This window comes from Marmota marmota, unplaced genomic scaffold (genome assembly GCF_001458135.2).
Source record: "Marmota marmota marmota unplaced genomic scaffold, marMar, whole genome shotgun sequence".
In the NCBI taxonomy this organism is placed as follows: domain Eukaryota; kingdom Metazoa; phylum Chordata; class Mammalia; order Rodentia; family Sciuridae; genus Marmota; species Marmota marmota.
The window spans coordinates 11,435,030-11,460,841 of NW_025999983.1; the positions used below are offsets into that span (position 1 = coordinate 11,435,030).

The following is a 25,812-nucleotide window of genomic DNA, read 5'->3' on the forward strand; positions in this document are numbered from 1 at the left end:
AGATGTGAGTGTGGCAACCCCCACCCACTGTGCACACACCGGCTGGGTTGCAGGGTCCTGACGACGGCTGGCGAGGGTGGTGAGCACCTAATGGTCCTCCCAGGCTGCTGCCCCTTTCTTCGCAGCGTAAAGCCCCAGCTCACCCCGGGGCCCAACCTTAAACAAGTGCCCTTTTAGGAACACACTCTGGAGCTAAGACCCTGGCCGGGGCAACTGCCAGCCACCTGACCTTGACCGATTTCCCCGGACTCCGTTGACGCACCTGTGAAGCAGGGATCACATTTTACAGAGGAAGCAATGAGATGAAATATGTAAAAATCCTTAGCACAGTGCAAGGGCTCAAGAAAGGCTGAGGCTCAACGAAAATGACGGGATTTACTGTCATTTCTCTTTTTTTAAACCGGAAAAGACAGGTGTATGGAGAACCGACTTTCTCTGAATGCCCAGCAGGAGGGGCCAGAACAGTCAAACTTCATTCATTTCATGGATCATTTTTAACACAGACCTTTCTCCCTCCCGGACTCTGTTCTAGGTACTGGGGGGAAAGGGCATAGACAGGTGACATGAATGACCAAAAGGGGACACACAGTGTGGGGCGGGGGAAAGGATGGCTGCAACTTTAACAGGGGCCAGAGAAGGTGAGGCTGCCCCAAAGGAGGGAGGCGGAGGGCAGACACTCGGCTGTCCAGATGCCCAGCGGAAGCGCAGCCCTCCTGGGGACGCAGGACACAGGAGGCACTGAGTGTGCCCGGGGGTACATCCTCAGCACTCAGCATAGCAGGGAAGGCAGGACGGACGGAGCAGTGCCCCTGCACACAGGAGTACCAGGGTCACTGCGCAGTGTCTCCTGGACACAGACCCTGGGAGGGAGCAGCTCCTGGGAAGAGGAGGAGCCCCGGGGCAGACTTGTGTGTCCTCTGCCTGCCTTCTGCTACTTGCCTTATTTAACAGCAGTTTGGTAGGAATTCAGGAATGAAAGAGACCAGATCTTTCTGCAAAGGACATTTCAAGGACAAGGGCAGCATCTACACAACCAAGCACCTCTTTCACAGGAAATGGTGGGTGTCTCAATGTTCCTCTCTCGGAATCTACACAAGACGGCAGCTCTTTCTAATAGGTGTCTCCTGTGTGGGGCTTTGTGTCTTTTTCTCCCCCCCCCCCCTTTTTTATTTAAACTGGAAAGACAGGGCTTCTGATGTGCATAATTTAACCTGTTCACCCCAGACAGAGGCAAGTGAGCCAAAATTTTCCTTGACTTCTGGATGCAAATAATACAATACCCAGGTTATAAAAGAGACTCCGATGACCCCACTCTGAGACGAGCAGGCGAGTCGGGTGGATCACTTGGAGAAGGGCAGAGGGCCACACCAGCCTGCCCTGTTACTGTAAATAAAGCTCCATGGAACTCGGCTTGCTCATGCGTCTCCTCGTTGCCGACTCTGTTCTCCCATCAGGAACAGAGCTGAGTAATTCTGATGGCCTCGGGTATTTACCAGCTGGCCCTTGACAGGAAAAGGCCAAGTTGTTCAACTCTCCTATAGGGAGATGAACCCAGATCAAAAAAGGTTCTTCTTTTGAACTAAAACTGAAAATAATCTGTAGAACTTCATTCTGAAATTGTTCACAAAGTGCAAATTTTAAAAAATGACTGTTCAGCTTATTTGCCTAGAGACTACAAATGACATTGTAATTCACTTAGGTACAAAATCTTTTATGTGGTGTGTTTTCAACTATGTCAAAAACTAAGCAAAATTGAATGCTCGCCTTGACTTAGTTCCAAGGCACAGAAAAATGCTTAATTTCTCTGCAGTTGGTACTTGATGCTGTGTTGCTTTTGCCAGAGGGATGGGTCTGCATCCTCTTCCCGTGACTGGGAGCTTTAGTATCTACATTAAGTCCTTGAGGTGATTATCCTATACCACCTAACAGTCATTATATACGTACTTATGTAATTATAGCAGCCTCTGAACCAGTCCCTCTCAAGGTGGGCCACTGCACTTACCAGGGACCTTCTGACTTAGTTCTACCTCCACGGGCTTTCCCATCAGTAGGTGTTTATCCCAGGTCGCAGGTCTCGTCTCTATTTTCTTCCTTCAGTTTTCCCTCGTGGCCTATTTTGGTTCTGATAGTCCCCTAAATTAGTGCAAAACTGTATTTACGAGTATCTACAATGACTATTGAGTAGCTAAAGATTTCTCTTAATGCCTTTATTCTGGTTGGTTTTTCTGCGTGAAGCACCAGTTTTCTGAAACACAGTTTCTCACTCCAGAGCTATGCCTCTAACTTCATTCTCGGAAAGCGATAATACACCCTGAGCAATGTCTTCAGGAAAGGTCTTTAAATAGTATGCATTCTCTGAATTACCAAGGTTTTTTTTTTTTTTTTCTTTCGCATATTAATGGGCGGACACTAAAGCAATAAAGAGATTCTTTATCACTTTTCTAAAGAGAAATGTGTCACTGATGACAACTAATCAAATCCTGACACCCCAGTGTCAGCCACCACCTTTCTAGGCAGGCAAATCTACACTGTCAACAGGAGACTGGGGATGACAGAGTTGGACCCTGTCACCGAGCGCCAGTCTAACCGGTGTGTCCAACACTGTGTAGATGGCTCCATCCAGCTGCCCGAGTCCAGACCATCCCATCCATGTCCACTACCCTTTCTCTGCTTCCCGTTCTACTTATAATCCACGTGGGTTCCTGTTGCCTTACCTAGAAATGCACCAAGACCCTCAGCTTTGAGAACAGTTCTTAGAGGCTTGAAAGCCAGTACTCCATTCCATGGGCATCTAAGATCTGCTTCTGGAGTGCTGCACAGTCCCATCCTCTGCTGGCTCCCTCTAGCTGTCATGGTCCACCTCTATATCCTTGGATTCCTCTTGTGCATGGGGGCATGGAATAGTGGGGGCTTCACGGTGACACCCAACAACACAATCCACTTGGTTCCTGCCCTACTGCTCAACCCCATACAGAGCAGTAGTCTTTCATTAGACACCATCAGCAGCAGCATGTTCTTGTCGGGGAACCCACAAGACAGACCCTGGGGCAGTCTGTCAGCACCAGCCTACAGCTGTTGAAAGTCCATTCTCCCCAGCCAAGTCTTCCCGACCATGGGGGTGAGGGTTGAAAATAAAGCAGAAGCAAACCCAGAGGAAGACACCGCCCCTCTATGGGATGGGATTTTCACATTGTTTTGGACTAGGTAAATATAAACCTACAAGGGGAGAGCTCGGACCAAACCCAACAAAAAGGTGCTTTCAGACAGAAAAGTTAATGGAGAAATGTTCTCTAACAATGACTGACAAAAATCATAGCTTCACTGTTGCTAGACCCCGAAGCCACAGGCAGGCAGTTCCCAGGGTGAGAATGCTCAGCCTCCAATATGCTGAAGCCCCAGAGAGAAACCAGCTAGCCAGCCCCACAAAAAAAAAAAAAAGTGCACTTCTGCACAGATACCTGTGATTTTCCACTTTGGAAAAAAAATTGTGCTTATGTGTGCCCCCAAATATATTTTAAATGGCTAGTTTTAAAAGGTCAGTATTGTACTGAATGATTTTTAAATTATTGGATACTTCAAACTATTGAACCATTAACAGTATTCTAGGACTTATAAACTTCTGCAGATTTCAAATTAAGTGACAATAACTACTGGAAATTTCATTTTCAGTCCATGAAATCTTATTTTTAAAAGTATATATATATGTCAAAGCAAAATAAATAAATAAAACAAAAATTTAAACAGCCTAACCCAGTTTGTAAATTAAGCTAATCAATCAAACAGTTGTGTCCAATTTTCCAAAATCTTACCCTGCAATTTACCAAATAGAGTTGCTCTACTTTTGAATCAACTCAGGGGTAAATATACCCCTATTCCACACATCTGGTATTTACACACAGCCCCCATCCCTTTCCCTCGACAATCAGCACCACTTTCTCCTTCCAGAATGGTATAGTAGGAAAAATGGTTGGTTGGTTTGTACAGTGGATTAAACCCAGAGCTTCTCATGGAAGACAAGGGTTCTACTACTGAGCTTTAGCCCCAGACCTTTTTTATTTCATTTTGAGACAGGGTCTTGCTAAGTTCCTCAGGCTGGCCTCAAACTGTGATCCTCCTGCCTCAGCCTCCAAAGTAGCTGGGATGACAGGCGTGAACCACAGCTTGGCTTTAGTATCAGAGCTGGGTCTGAACACTAGCTCCAAAACTTACTGGCCACCACACACTAGCCTGACAGGTTTTGGGTTTTTTTTGGTTTTTTTTTCCGGTTCTCAGGTTCCTCGGGTCAAAAGGGACTAATAATATCCATTCAACAGGGTTGTGGAGGAAGTGGTTTAAGTGAGATGATGTGTTTAAAATTCCTAGAGTACACTCTGGGCTGTCTCAGCAATCTTGCTCAGCGTGCTTACAGTTTACAAAAACCACTTCACATATGCGGGTCTTGTTCCGTTCCATCACACCACTGTGAACTACTGCAGAAATGTGACCTCACTCTTTTTAACTGATAGGTGCCTGAGGACTCAGGGGTGAGGGGGACAGTTTTTCTAAAGCCCACTGACAAGTGCACAGGAAACCCCAGCCCTTTGGGCACAAGGCTCCTTCCACTTCATGCAACACCAAATTCAAGAGCAAACGTCTATTTCCTAGCTAAGTGCAGCAGAGGATGACTCCCTTCTGATTAACTCCCCTATCTTTCTCCTCTATCTGCTTTTCAGTGGCATAGTACAAACGTGCTGTCTGGCACAGCATTATGCATGAGAAAATCAGAGTCAACCCGAGGTTGACTCCTAGCCACAGAGACAAGGCATGAGACCACAGGGGTGTGCTTGCCCATGCTCCGTATGTCCGTCCCCCAAAGAAACCAAGTCATGGTTTCCCTGCCTGGATCTGCTGCAGACAGACTGAATTCTTAAAAGAATTATTTTTTGAGCATTTGAACGTCACTGATACAATTTTTTGCTTCCACAAAGAAGCAGAGCCATGGTGGATGCTTGGCAAACCACAGGGCCAGCTACTAAGACTGCCCGGCACTGCATGATGCCCCATTACAGAGCCAGGAGAATGGACAGCCAACGTCTTCGCATCCATCCCCATCTTCCACAACCACACTTTGTACTGGTTGCTGTTCCTTCAAGTTGCATGGCTCAAGGAGGTCTCCCAGGCACTTAGGAAGAAAGGTACGGGGCTAGGCAGGAAGGGCCAGGCCTCCAGACACATCCCCCTCATGCCCAGAAGGGCCTAGGCCTTCATTTCTAATATTCAGCTAAAAATAATGCTTGGAATCTGGTTTCAAGAGAAAAGAAGCTTGGGGAAGAAAAATCATAAGCATGTAAAATATGTTAATATCCTGGCAACCTTAATAAGGCATGAGTATTTCCAAGGGCTATTTCCATAAGTGAGCAAGACGCAAACTGCATGAGCCTTTAATTAGAGTTTTAGGTGACTTTTTTCCCCCCCTGGATTTAATAGTCAAATCTGTTACATTATTTTAGCATCCTCACTGACAGGGTCTCAAAATGATGATAATCGCATAAAAAAGCAATGTCGGCCATAGAACTAATTATTTGAGACTTCACCACTCACTGATCTCTAACATCTAACACTAACTACATAATAGAAATGAAGTAATAAAATTTAAACTAAGACTATCATTATTCTCAATAAGTAGTTTTGCAATTTTGACCAAATTTCTGAAAAATACAAAGTAACTAAAACCCTGTTTCCCTGGAGGTGAGCATCAACACTGGGTCTAGGAAAGGTGTGCACCTACAGACACTCAAGAAAAACCAAAAGAAAAGGCAAAGAAACCAAGACAGAGTGGAAAGGCATCTTTGTTAAAGCCTCAGCCTTATGTCTAAGTGACCTACACTCCTCCTTGGGTTACTGGTTTGATAATCGGTCTTTCCAACTCAGCACTCCCATATTAGAGCTTCCTATTCAAGTCCTCCACAGTCAAGTGAGAGGAGAGCAGAGAAGCTCAGCTCCCTCCTGATGTCTAGAAGCACCAAGCCAGGGTGGCCAGGCTGGTCTCCTCTTGATGACCCTTGATCTTGCAATTGAGTGAACCCTGAAGGTAAGGGTTTCTAGAATATTCCAAAGCTAGATGAGGCATGAGATGCAGAAAGATGCAGGACTCCGCAAATCATCCCACATTAGTAGATTCTAAGCCTCTAGCTATGAAATTCCCAGTCATGCCAATGCCAGAGCAGAACCATCTCAGCAGTTACACATCCCAGAGCTTCCTCATCTGACAGCTGTTTTCCGAGAACACTAGAGAACTTAGGTGGCAGCGAAGAAACAGAGAACTCAACAACTCAGCAGGCAGCGAGTCCTGCAGGAAGAGAGATGCCCAGGTCGCTGAAGAAGCAACAGAGGAGGTGGTGACAACAAACGAAAGGATGAAACGGAGCACTCTAGCCACCTACCTCCAGCGTTTCCTTTCTCCCGTTTCAGTGACACATGGAGTCTTTTGCTGCCCTGGTCTCTGTGGTTATCAAGAGCAGCAGGACTCTGACACACCAGCAGTCTTCACCTCAGCCATCGGAGGTGGAGAAAAGACCACAGTGTGCTCCTGCAGGGAGCGATCCCATCCCAGGCAGGGTGTTTCCGCGACCTCTCCTCCCTCAACCCGTATCTCCAAACACAGTGCCACAGGAGTCAACTCACAGCCGAGAGTCTAGAGGAAATTGCCAAATGACTCAGAACAATTGCTCAGAACTTACTTCTTTACAAAAGTGAAAGCAGCTACATTGCAGGGCTGGGACCTTATTAAAAGGTAGGAATCTGCCCTGAGTCACCAAAGGCACAAAAGCAGCCTGGGGACACAAACAGCCTCAGTCAGTCTGCACCCTTCAGGTGTCCCCGTTCTGCTACATGCACAAGACTATTTCAAGAAGGCATCAGGAGCCTGGTCCAGGGTGCCTAAGGGTGCTCCACCCAGGCAGGCCGTGGCTGAGGAGTTTAATGAACATAATGTGATCCCACCCCTCCCTCTCTTGGACAATACTGAAGATGAGGTGAGATTCAAGGTACCCAAATAGTAGCAAGCCAAAATTAGATCCTAACTATCATTGTAACTCTTATTCCTCAAAAGAAAAGGAGCCACAGAGACTGACCAGGCTAAGTGGCTGAGGAGCTTCTCGTGATGCCCTTGGATGAGACCTTGGAGCCAGTACTGCCTAAGCACCCCCGAAGACGGGTGTATGTATAAACCACCCTCTCCTAGCCTATCAGACCACCAGACGGCTGCTTATTTTACCAAAGAGGTCTATGAATTTTAGGTTTGGGATCAGCATTTATAATCTTGCTCCCCTTTTCCCCCTAAAATCATTTTTTTTAACCAATTACAGAAAACAAAACCTTTTTAAATGCAAAAGCAATGGCACATAATGTTGCATTAGTGTCAACAATCTGGAGATGTCCAATCACCACCACAGATGTAATCGTTTCTGGTCTCAACCTGATAATTTATTTGCCATCTAGGGGTTGTTTTATGTTTAATACCCCTCAATGTCTCTTAGCATATTAAAAAAAGAAAAGCCTTAATAGTTAAACCCACCCAACCAATTAGACTTGAAAAACCAAAATTCAAGATGCAACTGGACTAAACAAACACAGTGCTTCTCATTGTAGGTACTTGATCATTGATTCTGCAATGTCAATAATACTAAGTTGAGACCGAGGTTGGATGAGTCAGACATTTACTCAAAGTCAGAATTATGAACCCAGAACTCATAGATTTCTAAATGGGAAGTCCGTGGACAAATGTCATGAGACTGGTGACCTCCATGGAATTGCATGCAACTTTTTTTAACATATGTATAAGTGCAATTTTCTGGAGATTCATAGCTTTCATTTATAGCTTTTAAATAATTCTCTATTGGTCTGCTCCAAATCATTTCCTAAACAAGATAAAATGCAAACAGCAGAGAGATAAGTATCTTGACCTTTTACCATTACCTTAAAAATCCTGCACCAGCCAGGCACATGGCACAGCCTCCCAACAGCTCTGGAGGCTGAGGCAGGAGGATCTTGATTCAAAGCCAGCCTCAGCAAATTAGTGAGGCCCTAAGTAACTCAGTGAGACCTTGTCTCAAAAACAAAATACAGAGAAGGGCTGGAGATGGTTAAGCACCCTTGAGTTCAATCCCCAATACCCCCCCCCCAAAAAAAAAAAAAACAACTGCACAAACCTCAGGGGTTTCAACTTTGGTGAACTGCATGAAGAACAATAGATGATCAGTGCTATTTTAATAGGGTAAGTTTTTTTTTTCTTTCTTCTAAGCAGCTTTCCTTCTTTTTGAGGACAAAAAGTAACATTAAGGGGTCGGGACTGTGTCTCAGTGATAGAGCGCTTGCCTAGCATGTGTAAGGCACTGGGTTCGATGCTAAGCACCACATAAAAATAAATAAATAAAATAAAGGTATTGTGTCCATCTACAACTATAAAAATACTAAAAAGAAAAACAAGGGGCTGGGGTTGTGGCTCAGTGGTACAGCGCTCGCCCAGCATGCCTGAGGCACTGGGTTCAACTCTCAGCACCACATAAATATAGATATTGTGTCCACCTAAAACTAAAAAATTAAAATTAAAAAAAAAAAAAACTAACATCAAGGAAAACACTGCATTAGATCAGGTGTCTGGGCAGAAGACAGACAGGAAAAGGCATCAGAGCAAGGCAGAGGAGCTGATCCACTAGAGGTGTGATGGTTTATCCAAGGACCACAAAGTGATTATCAGTGTAAGACTTAGAGCCAAAACCCATGTGCTCTCCCTGCGTCCATCCTCTGTCCAGATGGCTTCCCCTAAGAATATACGGGAACATGCAAATGGAATTTATACCGAGATTAGGATTTGGCTGAAAAATTCAAACTTTGGCACATGCCTGTAGTCCCAGCAGCTTGGGAGGCTGAGAGGCAGGCAGATCACAAGTTCAAAGTCAGCCTCAGCAACTGAGCAAGGCCCTAAGCAACTTAGTGAGACCTTGTCTCAAAATAAAAAGTGAAAAGCGCTGGGGATGTGGTTCAGTGGCTAAGTGCCTCTGGGTTCAACCCCTGGTAGGAAACAAATAAGTAAATCAAACTCCCTGCTTTCTTCTCTCCCCAGAAGCAAAATTATACTGAAGTTTCCATAACTGTCTGTCTCTGACCCAGGAAGTCTCGAAAGGAAAGAGATTATAAATACCGGGCGAGGGCATGGACTATGAAGGGTGGAGGACAGGAAGGACACAGGGAATGTGCAACCCCTTCTTGATGCTCATGCAGATGTGCCACCATGAAAGGGGAATGTCACAGGAGCCCAGTCTGGAGGCCCCACTCCTCCTGGATACAGGGAGCTGGCTGGCTACTCTTTGAACTGAACCTTTGACAGGCTTAGAAAGGATGAATGCATCCCTCTCGGTCTCAGATAGGATGGGAGCGAAACTACTGTCCTTGCTACTCCCCAGGAAAGAGCAGGGAGGACCCTGCATCAGAAATCAATGTGGCACGTGAGTCACTGGGTGAGGCTGCCCTGTCCATGATTTGTGCTTCTCTGCTGGGTCGGGTCAAAGCTTGTGTCCTCCTCTCTGGGGAGTCTCCAGTCACTTTCCTGTTAGTCATCCTTCCAGCCCCGGAGGAGAGGGCGTAATTATCCCTTCAGCCTGGGGCTGGCTTGACAGCGACTTAATTCCAGAGCCAGGGCTCCACCTGACAAGCCCTGATCCTCCAGCCCACCCCTCGGTGACTCACACCAGCTCCCCAGGCCGTCTCTTTGCAACTTCCCCTTGTTTTCTCCTTCTTCACTCTGTGATCTGAAGATGATCCTCAGGAACAACTGATTCTCCCCCCACCCCACCCCACCCCCAAGAAAAACAGGATGACAGGGAAAGTCTGGAGAAGACTAAGAAAGCAGGGGCTGAAGCAAGACAAGGGGGACACTGGAGGCAATGAACAAAGGAGGGGGACGGTGGAGGAGACGGTCCTGTCAAAGCACCCACCCTGGGCCTGGGATGGGAAGGGGAAGGCGGGGATGCAGGACCTTGGGGTCCTTCCAAATTCACCGCATCAGGGCCTCACCCCGCACTCCGATGAGAGGTCTGAAAAGCCGGGACGGGTACAGGAGCACCAGGTCCCCCAGAGTCAGTGCTCTGGGCTTCCTGCCAGCCCCCCAAGCTCCAGAGTCCCTGCCTTTCAGATGCTCTGCTTCCCAACACCACATGCTCCACATTAAATACAGAAAGGACACACCTTTCCACAGTGACTTGCAAACTCACAGCCCCAGAGTCCACCCAACCCTAGCCCAGGTCTCGACTTTGAGAAGCCACCTGAGTGTCTGAGTTTTAAGACTGCGAGCAGTCATCAGGCAACATCCAGGGGGTGGCAATGCCCAAGTGTCTGGCGCCTGCTGGCCCTTTCTTTAGTTTGCTTCTGTCCACACACTTGGCAAAGGGAATCAGCGTCATTGCAGGGCAGAGGCAGCTACATAACTAGCAAGAAAAGTTATGAGCAAGACTTCTTCCCCCTGCTTTCCCATCAAATGCCGACGTTCCCTCCTTCTCCAGGATGAGTTCGCTGCTCCCAAATGCTTTCCAAGCAGCCACCTGCGCAGAATGTCCTTTCAGAATCCTTCCAACTTCACCACGTCAGGTGCATTCACCCTGCTCTCCAGCGAGAGGCCTCAGGAGCTGGAGGTGGTGAAGGAGCACCAGGCCCCCTAGAGAGCCAGCAAGAAAAGTCAGGAGCTGCTGGTTCAAGCACTCTGGTCCTCAGGCCTCCGGACACTTCCAGCTCCCTGTTCACTCACTCCCAGGCCCTCCCCAGCTCCCTGTACTGGAATTTGGGGTAATTTTCTTTCTTTCTTTTTTCTTTTTTTTTTTTTCTTTTTTTTTTTTTGCATTTTGATAGATGAGTGATATCTGCAACCCTGGTGCATATAGTGTGTATGTGATCCTTGATAGAAAGCAGGACGGGACTCCTGGTTTCCTCCGCATGCCAACCCGTCCTGCCACACCCAGCACAGGGGTAGCATCTGCCTGGCACATCAAGGTCAGACCCAGAAGAATAGGACATTAATGTCCTGTGTAGGAAGTTGAGAAAACAAATCCAACTAACTACAATGAGATTAAATGCCCTTCAGAATCCAATGAAAACCCGGCACAGACTCTTTAAGCAGGTCCACAAGCCTGCCACCAGGTCCTTCCAAAAGGAAGTATGGCAGACAGGTGCACCAGGTACAGAACTCAGCCCGACATTGTTCCTTGTCAAGGCTGTGTCCTCCCAGCCCTCCTCCACAAGGGGCAGAGTGGGCAGGACCCCAGGGGCCAGCAGCACCCCCAGGCTTCCTGAGCATCTCAGTAGTCATGGACTCCACTGCCGAAGGAGGAGGCAGAACTCACACACACAGTTGTTACTCAATCATGTTCAACAACCCTTCAGAAAAGCTCATCAGTTCATACCACCATACCGGAGGAAAATTCACTAAAAAGCCAGCAGGCCTTATCCTCATATGGATGACAAAGAGCCAAAGACCCCATTCCTAAGGCCCTGGCTTCCAAGTCTTTTCATCTCATGAGGCAGTTCAGGATGATTTGACCACTTACACTAACTCCAAGAAGACCGGGTGGCAGCTAAGACACTTCAGTCATGTAGTCAGATTCATTTCAGTGACATCCTGTTAGCATGCTTATCTGACACTGAATCTCCCAGGTGAAGAGGCCGCTGGTTGAATGGAGGGGGAAGGCACTCAAAAACCAGGCACATGGAGATGTTCAGGAGACGGTAACTTACAACTTCATCACCTAAAAGCCGGGTCACTTGACCAGTCACACAGTGGTAAATCCAGGCAGACAAATTCAGGTTTCCAACCAGACTCAAGACCTCCCCCCAAACACTATGGCCTGCAAAGAAAGACTGCCTGGGATTACATCATCAAGCAAGATGGTCACGCTATCAGAGGGCATCACACCCCAAGTCATCTTTCAGGAGCAAAGCATTTGCTCAGAGAATGTTCTCCCCATGCATTCAAATAGGAATTAGATCCAATAACTGGCATTCAGAAATAGATATGAATAGTTTTAAGAAACTAAAGATGATGATATTAATCTATCAATGGACAGTCATGTAGAAAGACTACCATTTATAAATAAATTATGTTTTTAGTTTGCCTTTTTAACAAGAAACATCTTACACCCCAGAAAACCATGAAATAATGCAGGAAACTCAAAGAAAGGTACATACATGGAAGTGCTGGAAAACTAACCATGTAGTCCAATGATCTTTTCCTATTCTTTTAGCTTCTTATATATGCAAGCCCTTCCAAGTAATTCATGTAAAAGCCTGAAAAGGTTGGGCTAAGTGGGTGGGCAGGAGTTAAATATTAAATGCAAGTTATGTTCACACTGTGTACAAAAAACCTAACCATTAGCGTGCATTCTTTTCTTCTGCCTTGAAAAAATAAACAGGACAAAATATAACTTAAACATGATTAACTTGCAAAGAGCACAACACACGGTTGTCATGCTGTATATCTCCAGATTCTCAATGCTCTGTTCTATCAACACACCGCCTACAAACTGCAAAAATAATCACTGCCAAAGCTACACGAGGTGATTACATAAAATTCTTCTAAAAAGCTGCAAAATTATTTAATCGGGAAGAACTAAATGAAAAACTCTGCTTACCTTGTAGAAAACGGGCTTCATCTTTGCGGATTTTCTTTCACAGCATTACGCCCAGTGCAAGTGTGGGCTATGCTCCCAGATTTTACAAGCAGAAAATTATTTGCTGTAAGTGAATTCTTCCTTTCTCTCTTTTCAAACACATTACACAGAGTAAATATGTTCCTAGTCTTTTCTGATAATCTGTCTCTGACAAAACAATTTCTGAGATCAATTTAAAGACCTGAGAAGGGGAAAAGTTGACCATGCCACAGAACTAGTGTACAAAGAAAGTTCTCGTACCCTCAGCCATCGAGAGAGCTCAGAGATTACTGCCGGAATACCTTGTGGAAGGAAAACAGTATCTTCTCATCTGCATAATAGCCTGAGACATTTTTCGAGTAAAATCAACTTTCAACGAAGAAAATCATTTAAGCATGCCCACATTTGGATCAGAATCTACACCCAAGAAAATCCACACCCTCCTTTACTTACATGCTGTACATAAAAGAGAGAAGTTCAAAGGAAACTGCTCCCTCTGAGAGAAAGGATCACATCCAAGTCGGCTGCAGGAAGACGTGTGAGGCACGTCCTCTCCCACTCTCATCTCCAGGCAATGAAATGAAAAAAATCCCAAACTGTTCCTCCCAGTCACATCCACGAGGACATCCTAGCACCACCGCCCTCTTCCTCCAAAGCAGCCAAAGCAGTGACTGGGGAAGGCTCACCCTCTTCCTCTAGATGCCCACCCCACTCTGTGAGCCTGCCTGCCTGGAGAGGTACCAGGTTATGGCAGACGTGGAGACGGCAGAGCCACCAAGTGCTACGTCTTCAGAGCCAGCGCCAAGTCCGTGGGGGGACCGCTTCACACACCTTGAATTCCCACGACAAACCCAAAACTCTTTCAACCCCCTCGCCTGAAGAAAAGTTGTTCATTCCTTTCAAACTCCCAACTATTACAATTGCACATGCTAATTGCTAACAATACTGGGGGGGGGGGGGGANGGTCACACAAAGAGCGGTGACAGTATTAGGCACCCTTAAGGAGAGAGAAGGCAATCAATTATGAACCATTTGCAGAAATTGCCGGGCTGTCAAAAGCCCCGGTTACAGCTGTGCTTCATCAAGCCAGGCTTCGTTTGATTTTCAATGGAAATTATTCCTTATTATCGAGTCTAGAATACTTGTTAGTAAAATATCCCAAATGGCCCAGGTTCAACCAGAGTCTAATCTGAAAAGAAGTTAATGACCCCGAGAAGAACCAGGGAGCAGGGGCAGGACTTCTCCTTAAGAGCGACCCTGTCCTGCGGGCACCTTATAGAGGACAGTGCCTGGGGGCCTCCTGACATTGGGCATCAAGACAAATCCCAGCCACCATTTTAAACAGAAGACGACTGCTTTCAGACACAACAATGTTTCTAGGAGGTTAGAAAGGTGTAGAAGAACATATTTTATCATTAAATTTGAAACATACTTTTCATTATATCCATCTCAATTATTATTATTGGTGCCATTTGATTCTTTTTCCCCAAGAAACAAGGAACACATCAACCACTCAGCATTTCCCTAAGTATGTTAATATTTGAAAATTCAGGAAGGTGATTATCATACACTTGAGAGGAATTTTGCAGCAAATGATTAACCTATTCACACAGGCTGAGTGTTCCCAATCCAAAAATCTAACATCAAAAATGCTACAAAATCCAAAATGTTTTGTGCACCCGACGTGATACCCCGAGTGGAAAATCACACAAATGATTTCATGTGGGGGGTGCAGTCAAAACATAAGCACCCTAAAAACACGGCATAAAATCACCTCCAGCAACTGTGTATAAGGTGCATATGAAACAGAAGAATTTCACGTTTAGAACTGGGTCCCAGCCCCAAGATGCCTCAAACATATAGTGCAAATATTTAAAATTTGAAATAAGTCTGAAATCCAAATTCTTTTGGTGTCTGGAATTCTGGATAGGGGATAGTTAACTGGTATTCTCCTTCAATAGGTTCTCTCTCCTGTGTTCTTTGGTAGGTATAAAGGTATGCATGAATGCATGTATTTGCATTCTCCCTTCACCATGAGTAACAATGGAGAGCTCAGATCACCCCAATTCCAACCTGACCACAGCTTTCACTGCTCTTCTAAATTCCTAACTGATGCTCCCAGGTTGACTTTATAACTGCTATATCTTCCGCAACCACTGTCATTGAATAGTTGGAAATAGCCTTGACATGCTCACTTTCCACATATCTATTTTATTGAATCTTAAAATACAACAAATTTGGGGTGGGGAATTAATTTCCTTCTTAAGAACTTCAATGTGTAACTCAAGCAGATTATCACAGAGAGAAAATCATTATCCTTGATGGCGCTAAGTGATTTCCCCCAACTGCCATGCTGTGCCCGTGCCTCCTGGGCACACTTGCTTTAAATAGAGCACCTCACTTCATGAGTGTTTCAGGAATGTTTGCTTTCTTAAAAAAAATAATAATAAGGCAAAGAAACTTATCTATTTCATGCTATAGGAGCAACTGCTTCATAAAAAAATACTGATGAGGGAGTTCATAACCCACTTGAATCAAAGTGTGGAATATGATATGTCAAGAAATTTGTAATGTTTTGAACAACCAACAATAAAAAATTTAAAAAAAAAAATAAAAAAAATAAATCTACAAGAATAGAAATCATGTTTCATACTATTAATAATATAGAGGACATACAAGAGAGTTTAATGTGTGAATGATAATCACCACAGAATTTAGAGTATGAGTGGGAAAGAGATTATGAGGAAATACTATAAAAAAATAAATAAATAAATAATAAAAAAATACTGATGAATATTTGCTATAATATTGTTTCTAAAAGCAAATAACCCACCAGAGATAGAACAGGAATAATACTAAAAATGCTGATGGACTTCAGTTTAGGAGAAGAAATTGTTCATCCTGGGGCCATGAGCAGACCCTGAGGAACTGGCAGGGAAGGGTAGAGAGCTATGGCAGGAGGCAGGCAGGGAATGGAGGAAAGGGGAAGGGAAGGGAGGAGGTGGGAGGCTGGACACCAGGGAGTGACCACTCTGAAGGTGCAGGCTCTCACCTGATGTGCCCTTCATAGTGGACATCATTAAAGGGCATGCCACATGGCTCAACCATGTGGAGACTGCTACCAAGGGGCTGGCACCTGGAGTTGGTCTAAACCCGAATGGCATGCAGTCCCACTTTAGCTTTTATTTAAATTCCTGCTGTTATGGTTTAGATGTTGATGCAGGAATGTTCAGAGGTGAGGCGGTTCACCCTACTTTGAGTGGACTGACTGGTGGTAACTGCAGGCAGGTGGGGCGTGGCTGGAGGAGGTGGGTCACTGGGGGGTGTGGGATGGAAGGGTTCACTTTCCCTGTGGCCAGCCCCCTTTCCCTCCCTCTTTCTGCTTCCTGGCCACCATGAATGGTGTGGTGGGTCTCCTCCACCACACCCTTCCCCCATGATGTTCTGCCTCACCTTGGTCTACACATCTGAATCTGTGTGCCAAAATAAACTTTTCCTCCTCCTAAATTGTTCTGGTCAGGTATTTTGGTCAGTGATGCGAAGCCGACTAGCATACCTATTGCTGCTCATATTTCCTCCATTCATATTTCGTATTTAAGAGAAAAGCAACTAATACAAAACAGTTATAATTTCAAAATCAAGACTGGATTTTAAGATACATCATGTCAGACCCCTTTTGAAAGTAGCCAACTACAAACAGTTAAACCTGCAGGAAAAGAAGGGACTGTAACAAGAGCCACTGGGGACATTGAATAAACTGGACCCCTGGTAAGTGGCTGGTGGGGTGGTAAGAGGGGGCAGAGCTGTGGGGACCAGCGGGGCTATTCCTCAGAGCTCAGCAGAATGGCCTCCAATCAAGCAATTCCACTTCTGGGTGTATGACCGAAATAATGGAAAACAAGCATTTCAGCAGACGTTTATGCACCACCATTCGCCACAGCCTTGCTCACCGATAACCAAATGACAGCACCAACCCAGGCACCTATCAAGAGATGAGTGGGCAAACAAAATGTGAGCTATACAAGCAGTGGGATATTATTCAGTCTTCATAGGAATGAAAATCTGACACAGGCTAAAACATGGGTGAACTCAGATGCAGTGAAATAAATATCAGGAAAAAGGACAAATATCATCGCATCATTCCACTAATCTATGAGGTACCTAGAATTGGCAAATGAGAGAAGGTATGACAGAGGTTACCAAGGGGGCGGGGTAAGATCGACTCGCTATTGGGCAGAGTTTCTGTGCAGATTAAGAGATGGATGATGAAGATGTTGTAAAAGTGAATATGCTGAAGGCCACTGAAGTGTATGCTTGAAAATGGTGACAGTGACACATTTCATTTTATGTAGTTTTTATCAAAACAACAATACGAAAGCATTCCAAAAATGGCTTACCTCTGACCCTCCCACCAAGGTGGGTGGGGGAGAGATGAGGGGGGTGCGGGGGGTGGGGGGAATGTAGAAAGGAACAGAATAGTAATTTAACATGGCTTTCGGGACACCTGAGTTTAGGACTTCCTTGTCAAAATAGCTAAGCAAAACCATCATAATGTAGGGATGGTACCATTCGCTGCTCCCTTCAATATCATGCCAAAGTTCTGTTTAAAGATAAGGGCTCCCATTTGTACTTAAACTTAAAAAAATAAAAAGAAAATATATTCTTTAAGGGAAAAAAAACGTTTGTACCAGGGACAGGATGAGTCTACCTCGCCTTTTCCCATCTCAGGTGGAGGTGGGCGTTCACCGCAGCCTGCCTGGCTCTCGGTTTGTGATTGGGGCAGCTTACCCTGAACGTCTGCTCCATCTTCTCCCTGTGGGACGCCTGGTCCAGGGTGCCATCTGTCTGACTCCTCTTCAGGCCCGTGGGGATGTCGGGAACATTGCTGAAATCTGCAGGGGAAAGTGACAAAGACATACATGACTTTGGCCACCTGCAGCCAGAGTAGACTAGCTCAGAGAAAGAACACTGCCCGCATCCTAGAGGGACGCTGGCAGCAGTCCTTCACAACCCTGAGGTCTGAGCACGCACACAGCTGGCCCCTCACTGAGGAAGCAGCATCTTCTGCCTGTTTTGGTCAAAGGTGCCCCATCACTCTTCCCATTGCTGTGCAAACGCTCTGATCTTACACAATTTATTTGGATAAAGAATCCATCAGCAGTGACCTCTGTTGGTATGCCTCTATTTTTGGCTAAGTGAGGGCAAAATTACCAGAAATCTCTTAGAAAACTAAAAGTGTAATATCATAGGCACATTGCAATCCATTTCTTGCTCACCTGAAAGAATAATTTTTTCAGGCATCAACCATGATTTCACCCTAAATTGAAAATATTAGACCATATCCTGTTAACGTCCAGAGGAAAGGTAAAAGGATAATTAGCAGTAGGTAGAGCACACGGCTTCCCAGGCTACAGCTACACACACCCACCTCTCCTCTGTTCTCGAGTTAACGAATTCAACAGAGGTGGAAAGACCGGCCTCTACACAACACAGCAGAGGCTTTCCTTCCAGTGCTGGCATTTGACAGGCAGTGCCATCACCTAGGGGAAACCGGAAGGCTTCTGATTCCAGGCAGCTAAGCAGGAAGCCAACCAGTTGCTGGAGCCCAAAAGACATGGGCAAACTTGCAAAGAAAGTGTCCAGCATGCCTGAGGCAGGCAGTGTGGTCTCTGGAAGACGTTAAGAAGGCCTGAGAGCCCTAGGAGGTGGACAACAGATGGGTAGGGGTGATACTGCCCTATCCGCACTGACATTACCGTCACTCTACAGGCACTTACTTATAAGATGGGGGTGGGCGTGTCCAGAACGCATCTTAATGAGCTACACAGTTCTGCAGCTCCAATTTCTTCTTCCCTTTGCCTCTTCCAACACCCTGATCCCACCCATAAAAAGACCAGATAATCCGAGTCGCACTTGAGTGATGTTAGGGTAGAGCTAAGTTAGTCTAGATAAGGCAGAGCTCATCACAAAGGCTGAGCGGTCCTGGCCTCGATGCCACACTGCGGAGGCAAGCAGACCAAAGCGGGTAACCAAGGCCCTCCAAAGTGACCAGCCAGCGCGCCTCTACTGCAGTCACCATGCTCTCATGGGAGACCAACTAGAGCCTTCCCAGGAGGAAAACAGTCCTCCTTCCCGTGGGATCAGCACAAATGCATCTTTCTATCCATCCATCCATTCAAGCCACACTTCTTGAGCACTACCTGTTTCTCTAGGCACTGAAGCAGGTGCTGGGGATACAAAAGTCAGACAGACAGTCCTCAAGTCTGCTTCTGGGAGAGGTGGCTGGTGGGGGCAGGGGGGAGGGGCATGAGCATGACAGAGCATCACAGATGACATTAGCAGTCTGAACAGGGATGAGTGAGGATGCTGGGCAAGAGAGTCCTTCTCCCTGGGCCTTAGAAGACATCCAAAAGGGGACTCCTGAATGAAATCTTTAAATCTGGGGGATCTGTCTTAAAGGGGAAGATGACTTTAAGACAGGGGACAGGGGCTCTAGGAGTGGGCACAGCTGGGTGAAGATGGACAGCGGAGAGCAGGCAGGACCAGGAGCTTGAGTGTGGCTGCAGCAGAGATTGGGGCAGGGAGGGGAGGCAGCCTGGGACGGCAAGATCTTGCAGACGGACAGATGGGAAAGTCACAGAAATGCTGCAGGTACATGGGACAGGATCCAAGTGGACACAGACTAGAGGAATAGCAAGAAAGTGAGTGGAGGCAGAGAGTTTGAGGAGGCAGATGCCATGGGTCTCCTCTTTGTCACCTATTAAGTGACACAGAAAAGGAGCTACCTGTCTCCACAGGGAATGTGAGGAAAGCAGGAGACTGCCACGTCAGCCGGTGCAAAGCACATCACCTAGGTTATGGAACCTGACCTGCAATATGGCTGCCTTTACCTTACAAACAAGGAGCTTGGCATTTCCAAAGAGCTCACCAAGCCCAGGAACCATGGCACAGTCCACACACGCATTCATTCCTGATGGAGATTGCTGTGGCACCCACTATGTCACCAGCAGGCACCAAAGGCTGGAGATACCAAGGGGAGCGAGACCTTGAGCCCCATGAAGAGTCAGGCATGGCGAGGGCATAAGGAGCTTGGGAGCCTGCAGTGCCAGATGGACGCTAGTGAAAATAGCACGGGAGATGTCACAGCAGGTGCCAGGCAAATTCTGACTCATTCATCGAGTTTATGCACAAAACTTTGAAACTAAAATGTAGGAAACTCCCTGAGCCACTGTTTCTTACAGAGAGAGACACTCATTCAGGTTCTGAAACCGCATGCTTCAAGCAAGCAGGAGAAAAGGTGGGGCATTTACCTAGATTTGAGACCATTCCTGTCAGAACCCAGCACACCTAGGACAAAGGCTGAGCTACAACCCACGAGGCTCCCCTAACATCTTCATTGCCCTCAGCTTCAGGGAGCTTTGCTGGGCTCCTCTGAGGCATGATCTTGGGCAGGTTGGCCACAGGAACCAACTCTTGGGATCCAAGAGGCAGCTCTGGACAATTTCTGATATCTGCCAAGACAGAAAATTTCAGGACAGTCCACCACCCAAATTTCACAGAGGCATATGCAGAGGCCCTGTGGTGACCAGCAATGTGCCAGAGCTGTCCTGGAGACTGACAAGGCACGGGGAGAGGCAAACTCCACAGTGCCCATGGCTGCCGACCCAGTCCCAAGAGTCTAAACTTCACCAGAACCTGCATTCCTGCAAAAGGAGCAGGCCTGAGTGTTCTTTCTAGAGGAGAAATAAATAAGGAAAAAGTACATTCTGGAAGGATGGAAGATTAGCTATAAAAAGGGTGTAAGCTGGTAAGATCCGAATGCTTACTTACAAAGCTGATTTAAACAGGCATCCTGTCCTGGAGAGAGATGCCTACATAGCCCCACTTACATTCCACCCACATCCTGAGCATGGGCTGCTAACAGGAGTAAATATATCCTACAAAAAACCGGCTTCCACCTGGCAGAGCCTTCTCATCAGGATGCATATACTGTGACGTATTCCCAGAGCTCTTCATTCCTTGGGGATAACATGAAGCATCTGCTTCCTGCCCTCCCCACACTCAGCATCATGAAGTTCCAGTGTCCAGAAACCCCTATTTATATAAACATAAATTTATTTATATACAACTGTAAATCAATTTAAAAGAAGAGAAAACCAAATTGTAAACTCAAGAGAACTATTTCTTTCTGTTAGATATACCCTTTGTCTTTCTCATCTTATTCCTTGTGGAAATTAAGTTTGGGACGAAGTCCTGCAATTTGGAAAACCTAACATTTAATGTGGCCAACGAAAGCGTCTATTTGGTAGCAGACTGAGCATGGCGGCAGCGTCCTGGGTTATAGGATAAGCTCCCATGTGGACCCACCTGTTGGATTTATCGATTCCCCCACCAGAGCTAGGCACTGAGCACCCACCAGGTGCTAGATCAGGTGCCACAATGAGCCCAGGCCCACCCATCTTTCTCATTTAATCAACAAATATTTTGTAGAGATGGATGACAGGTAGGCAGGCAAGAAAAATGAGCCCTGCGCTTCCATATAGACAACCGAGGGGGGAAACACGAGGCTTTAGGTATGAGACACCTCGTAATTCAGTTTCCTCTTGAACAATGAGTCAGTACCTACCCCGTTAGTGCCACTGTCACCAAGTAGCTGGCAACCTCAAATCCTTTACAATTAAAGGGCAAAACCTGTGTTAAACTAACATCCTGGGTACCGACTTAAAAATAGAAACATCATTAACATGTTAAAGTTAAGGTCGCCTCACCCACACAGCGCGTAATCTTTAATTCAAAGTTATACAGTGACATCACTTTCAATCCAGTCTAGCAGAGGGGATGTGCAGAAGTGCAGGCTTTGCTGTCTACCTCCCCTGCCAGATAAGAAGCATCAGTATACTCCGGGGCTAACTGACAGGCACGGGGGAGCTCCCTGGGAAGCGTGGCGTGGGGAAGCCTGGGAGGGCCTTGGCTGCAGTGGTCTCCCTGGCAACATCCCACCCGCAGCCTGGAACTGTGGGCAGCTTTCATGTTTGGGTCACCTGACTGTGGCCAGCCCAGGATCCCATCTTGCTGGCTGCCTCCTCCCTACTCAACTAGGTAGCAAGAGATTGGCATGAAAGTTCTTCCCAGCCCCTGGCCACCACCAAGGGGCTGCCAGCAGACCCCAGAGAGCCCAGGTGGTGTGCAGCTGTCAGGGAAGGGAGGGCTCTCTGCCACAGCAGCAGCCAGGGACGCGCCTCCTGAGGACAGGCAGCTGTCTCCAGGATTCTGGTCAAAAGTCTGCGAATGCCTCCTGCATCCTTGGGGCAGCAGTTATAAGAGAAATTGGGGTGATCGACTTCTGTACCAACACAAGATGAGAGAACATTTGTTTTTTTTCTTCTGGGGCACAGTAAGACTTTTTGAGAAATTAAGGTTCCTAGTTGTTATGATGCGACCGTGTCCCCCAGAACTCTTGTTGAAGAGTCGGGTCAGACTTCCTTGGGATTAGGCTGCAGGCGGGATGCCAGCGGGGATGCCACAGCACAGCACTGTCCCCAGGGTCAGTGCTGGGAGATGGGGCCTAATGAGGGGCTCCGGTGACCAGATTAATGTCACTGTACAACAGGCTCTGGGGGGTGGGTCACGCCCTCCTTTCCACCTCCTGCCATGGGGGAATGCAGAGCGCAGGCACCATCAGAATCGCCAGACCCACCAGTGCCTCAGGATGGGACTTCCCAGCCTCCAGAGCTGCAGCCAGGGAGGTCTGCCCAGAGATCACCCCACCCGAGGTGTTTGTTACAGCAGCACGAGCAGAATAAGACAGGAGCCGTGGTGTCAAGAGAAGCTCCGCTTCCCTCCGTGAACTGAGGATTCCTGGGACAGCAAGGAAAAGGCCGGGGCAGGAGAGGGGGAACTTTTTTTTTGTTTTTCCTGGTGTTGGGAATTAAACCCGGGGCTTCATGCATGCTATGCACATGCTCTACCACGGACGCCCTGGAAGCCGTTTTTCAACTGTTTTTTCCATGTTTCAAGGTATATATTATGGCACACTGTCTGTCAATACTACCAGACCTAGAGCCCCCTTTTTGATACTATATGCTTATACTACCCTGAAATAAAAATCACATTTAATATAATCTACCTCTACATGTGTTTTCATGAAAAGAAAATATACACACCCACAAAAAAAATATGCTGTCCTAGCAGTAACACAGGGAGAAAAATACATGAAAAGCAATTTTTGATTTTTTTTAAAATATGTGTTTCAATGTGCAAAGAATGGACCCAACCACTCCAGAACCCGTGTGGAAGTGACCCACATGAGCACTGCAGAGAATCACAGCCACAGAGTCATGCTCTGTCACAGATCACCCACAGCCAGGTGTCCTGGAGGTCACTATCAGGACTCAATTTTCCAAAGAGGGGAAAACTCTATGCAAAGTTCTGAACAAACAAAGGACACGCTTCCCTTGACTTGTTGGTCTGTTGCACTTCTAGAAAATTCAGAGCACCTTCCAGCTGTGGGGGAAGCTGGCTCTTGGCTCAGATCACTATGCACATGTATCCCCCAAACCAGACCCACAAACTTCCAAGATGTCATGTGGTTGGCAATGCCACCTTCTCTGGGACCTGCCTCTGCCTCTCCCCCTGGCCAGAGCCTCAACTTTTCCTCTGGGAGAGTCGAGTGGCATCAGAGAATGCAAAATGCACCAAAAGCACCCAGCTGAGAGCAGCGACCCACTGAGTATTAGTGTCCTTGCCCTGCAAGCAAGAGAAAGAATGCTCACTACCACAATAAAAATACAACATCCAGACAAGCAACACATCATGTTCAGTTGGACCTCTCATCTGAGGTTCAAAAGTAGTTTCACTGATGAAATCATCAATCCTTAGAACCCCCCTCTGATGTGAAAATCAGGATACACTTCCATAAAGAAAGTAGAAACAATTTTTAAATAATATCAAAGAAGCTAAAAGTGAATTCTAAATGGTTTAAGTTTTCAATTACATAATCCACTGTGGTATTGGTCATGCATCAGTGACTAATACTTAATTCTACTATGTTCTCACATTTAGATAACATAGTTTGTGTGAATTTTGCTCTTAATCTATTTGATTTTTCAATTTCTCAGAATTTCCACTGGGCAATTCCATAAATGAATAGCTTGTCAAAAGAAATCAAAGAAAGTTAGATCAGAAAACAAACCTAGAAATTATTCCGATTTCTTCCTTCCTTTAAATACAAGTGCAGTTTTAAGAGAAGATAAATATCTTGCTAAATCAAAGTCCAGTTGAGGAACGTCAACATTTTCTAAGTACAAATTTAAACCTCTTGTTCAGTTCTCCAAGCTTCACCCGTTGCTAAAAAACTCTGCATAAATGCTCACAACATGGTTATGGTACAAAGAGCACACTGAACAGTGAGTTCCTTTGCAAAGAGGCTTAGAGCCTCCCAATTTTTAAATTTAAATGTGCAAACTGGGTGCAGTAATGCTTATTTTTAACTAATACTGATTTCCCTGAATTCTATTCATGCTCTTAATTTAAAATGCAGTGGTTGGTGACACCTTTCACTAATGACATTTGCTGCACTCTGTCACACAGGCAAATCTCTCTTATCAGTCGGCAAGACACAATGAAATAAATCTGTTTAAATGAAATCCTGGAAATAATGGATGAACTGTTCTGTGAGAGAAAAACAACTGATTCTGCCACAAAGTTAATCAAGTCCTAAACTGTACTGTTAACCAAATGATCATCAGTTAAAATTATATCCTCCAATATAGATAAAAATCAATCTGACCTTATCTAGGACTCTGCATTCTTATTCTTCTTCTTGAGGCTAGGAAACTCAAAGGAGCAGACCAAATGTCATGGTCAAGTTTGCAAAGAAGTAAATTCTATCATAGCATAAATACCATACCAGGAAAAAAAAAAAAAAAAGTAAATTTCAAAAATCTCTCAAGTTCCACTTAACCTGAGGTCACAATCCAGTTGATGATGTTCTTGACAAAGCCAGTTCAATTTTGGTGATAAACGGAGGGAAATGCCAGTAGAAAATGTTTCTTAATAGCAGGCCGCCATGATTGGATTCACTATCTTGTGATAAATACCCTTAGAGTCAAAAGAGGAGCAGGAGTGCGGCAGGTGCCATCAGGGTAGGAATGTGCTGCCGGTCACCTCCCTGGCTGACTGCAGCATACAGCTCCTCTGAGGATCGTGGCAGAGGACTCTGGATAACACCCACATCCTTGTTCTACAGGCAGCTCTGGCTGTGACCCAGGCAGAGTATTCAGCCCCCCAAAAAGGAGAACCTCCCACTTTCCCTCATCAGGGCCCCCGTGAAAAATATAAAGCCCATGACAAAGGAGACCTTCAGCCAAGGTCTTGGTATCACCAGACACTGACACTCTCCAGAGTTGGGAGGGTCACCAAATGCCATGCTTATTATATTCAGGGGTGTATAATAGACAACAAATGTATTTCAGACACTTAAAGAATTTTAATAAAGTGGAGTTTTGGTATTAAACTCTTATGAACAACTTACTTAGAATTCTATTCAAAGATACAAGGAAAAAAAAAAAACAACAGAAAAAAGTCTGCATGAGTTCCCATTTGAGAACGTTGCTATGGGAAAAGGAAAGCTGAGCCACCCTGTTTTCAGTGAGTGCTACTGGTCTACTGCATGAAAGGGTGGCCAAACAGGAATGCAGTACTGACTCATGCCACAACACGGAGGGGCCCAGACAACATCACACTAAGTGAAAGAAATCCGACCTGACAGGCCACCTAGAGTACAATTCCAGGTATACAAAATGTCTAGAATTGGCCAATCCATAGAGATTTGTGGTTACCAGGAGCTAGGGGGAAGATCATTCTTCCAAAGCCAGGCACAGAGGTGCACACCTGTAATCCCAGCTTCTCAGGAGGCCAAAGCAGGAGGATCACAAGTTGGAACTCACCTGGGCAACTTAGTGAAGCCCTGTCACAAACCGGCTGGGAATGTAGCTCAGTGGCAGAACACTTGCCTAGCATGTGGGAGACTCAGTACAAATCCCACTGTCTGTCTGTCTGTCTCTCTCTCTCTCTCTCTCTCTCTCTCTCTCTCTCTCTCACACACACACACACACACACACACACACACACACACACA

The 25,812-nt window shown here is 46.0% G+C and overlaps 1 protein-coding gene across 11 annotated transcripts in view; it reads right to left on the bottom strand.

The window, feature by feature from the left end:
• The window catches only part of Tiam2 (TIAM Rac1 associated GEF 2), a 233,630-nt gene that overhangs the window by 21,441 nt on the left and 186,377 nt on the right, over positions 1–25,812 (bottom strand). For 8 of the 11 annotated variants that reach the window (XM_048805929.1, XM_048805930.1, XM_048805925.1 and 5 more), the window contains one exon: positions 17,463–17,566. In XM_048805929.1, the coding sequence (XP_048661886.1) occupies positions 17,463–17,566 (104 nt within the window). Of the gene's footprint in view, positions 1–6,422; positions 8,092–12,656; positions 13,098–13,127; positions 13,631–17,462; positions 17,567–25,812 lie in introns of those variants that run through there. The other 3 variants (XM_048805934.1, XM_048805933.1, XM_048805935.1) reach the window with 3 other exon arrangements.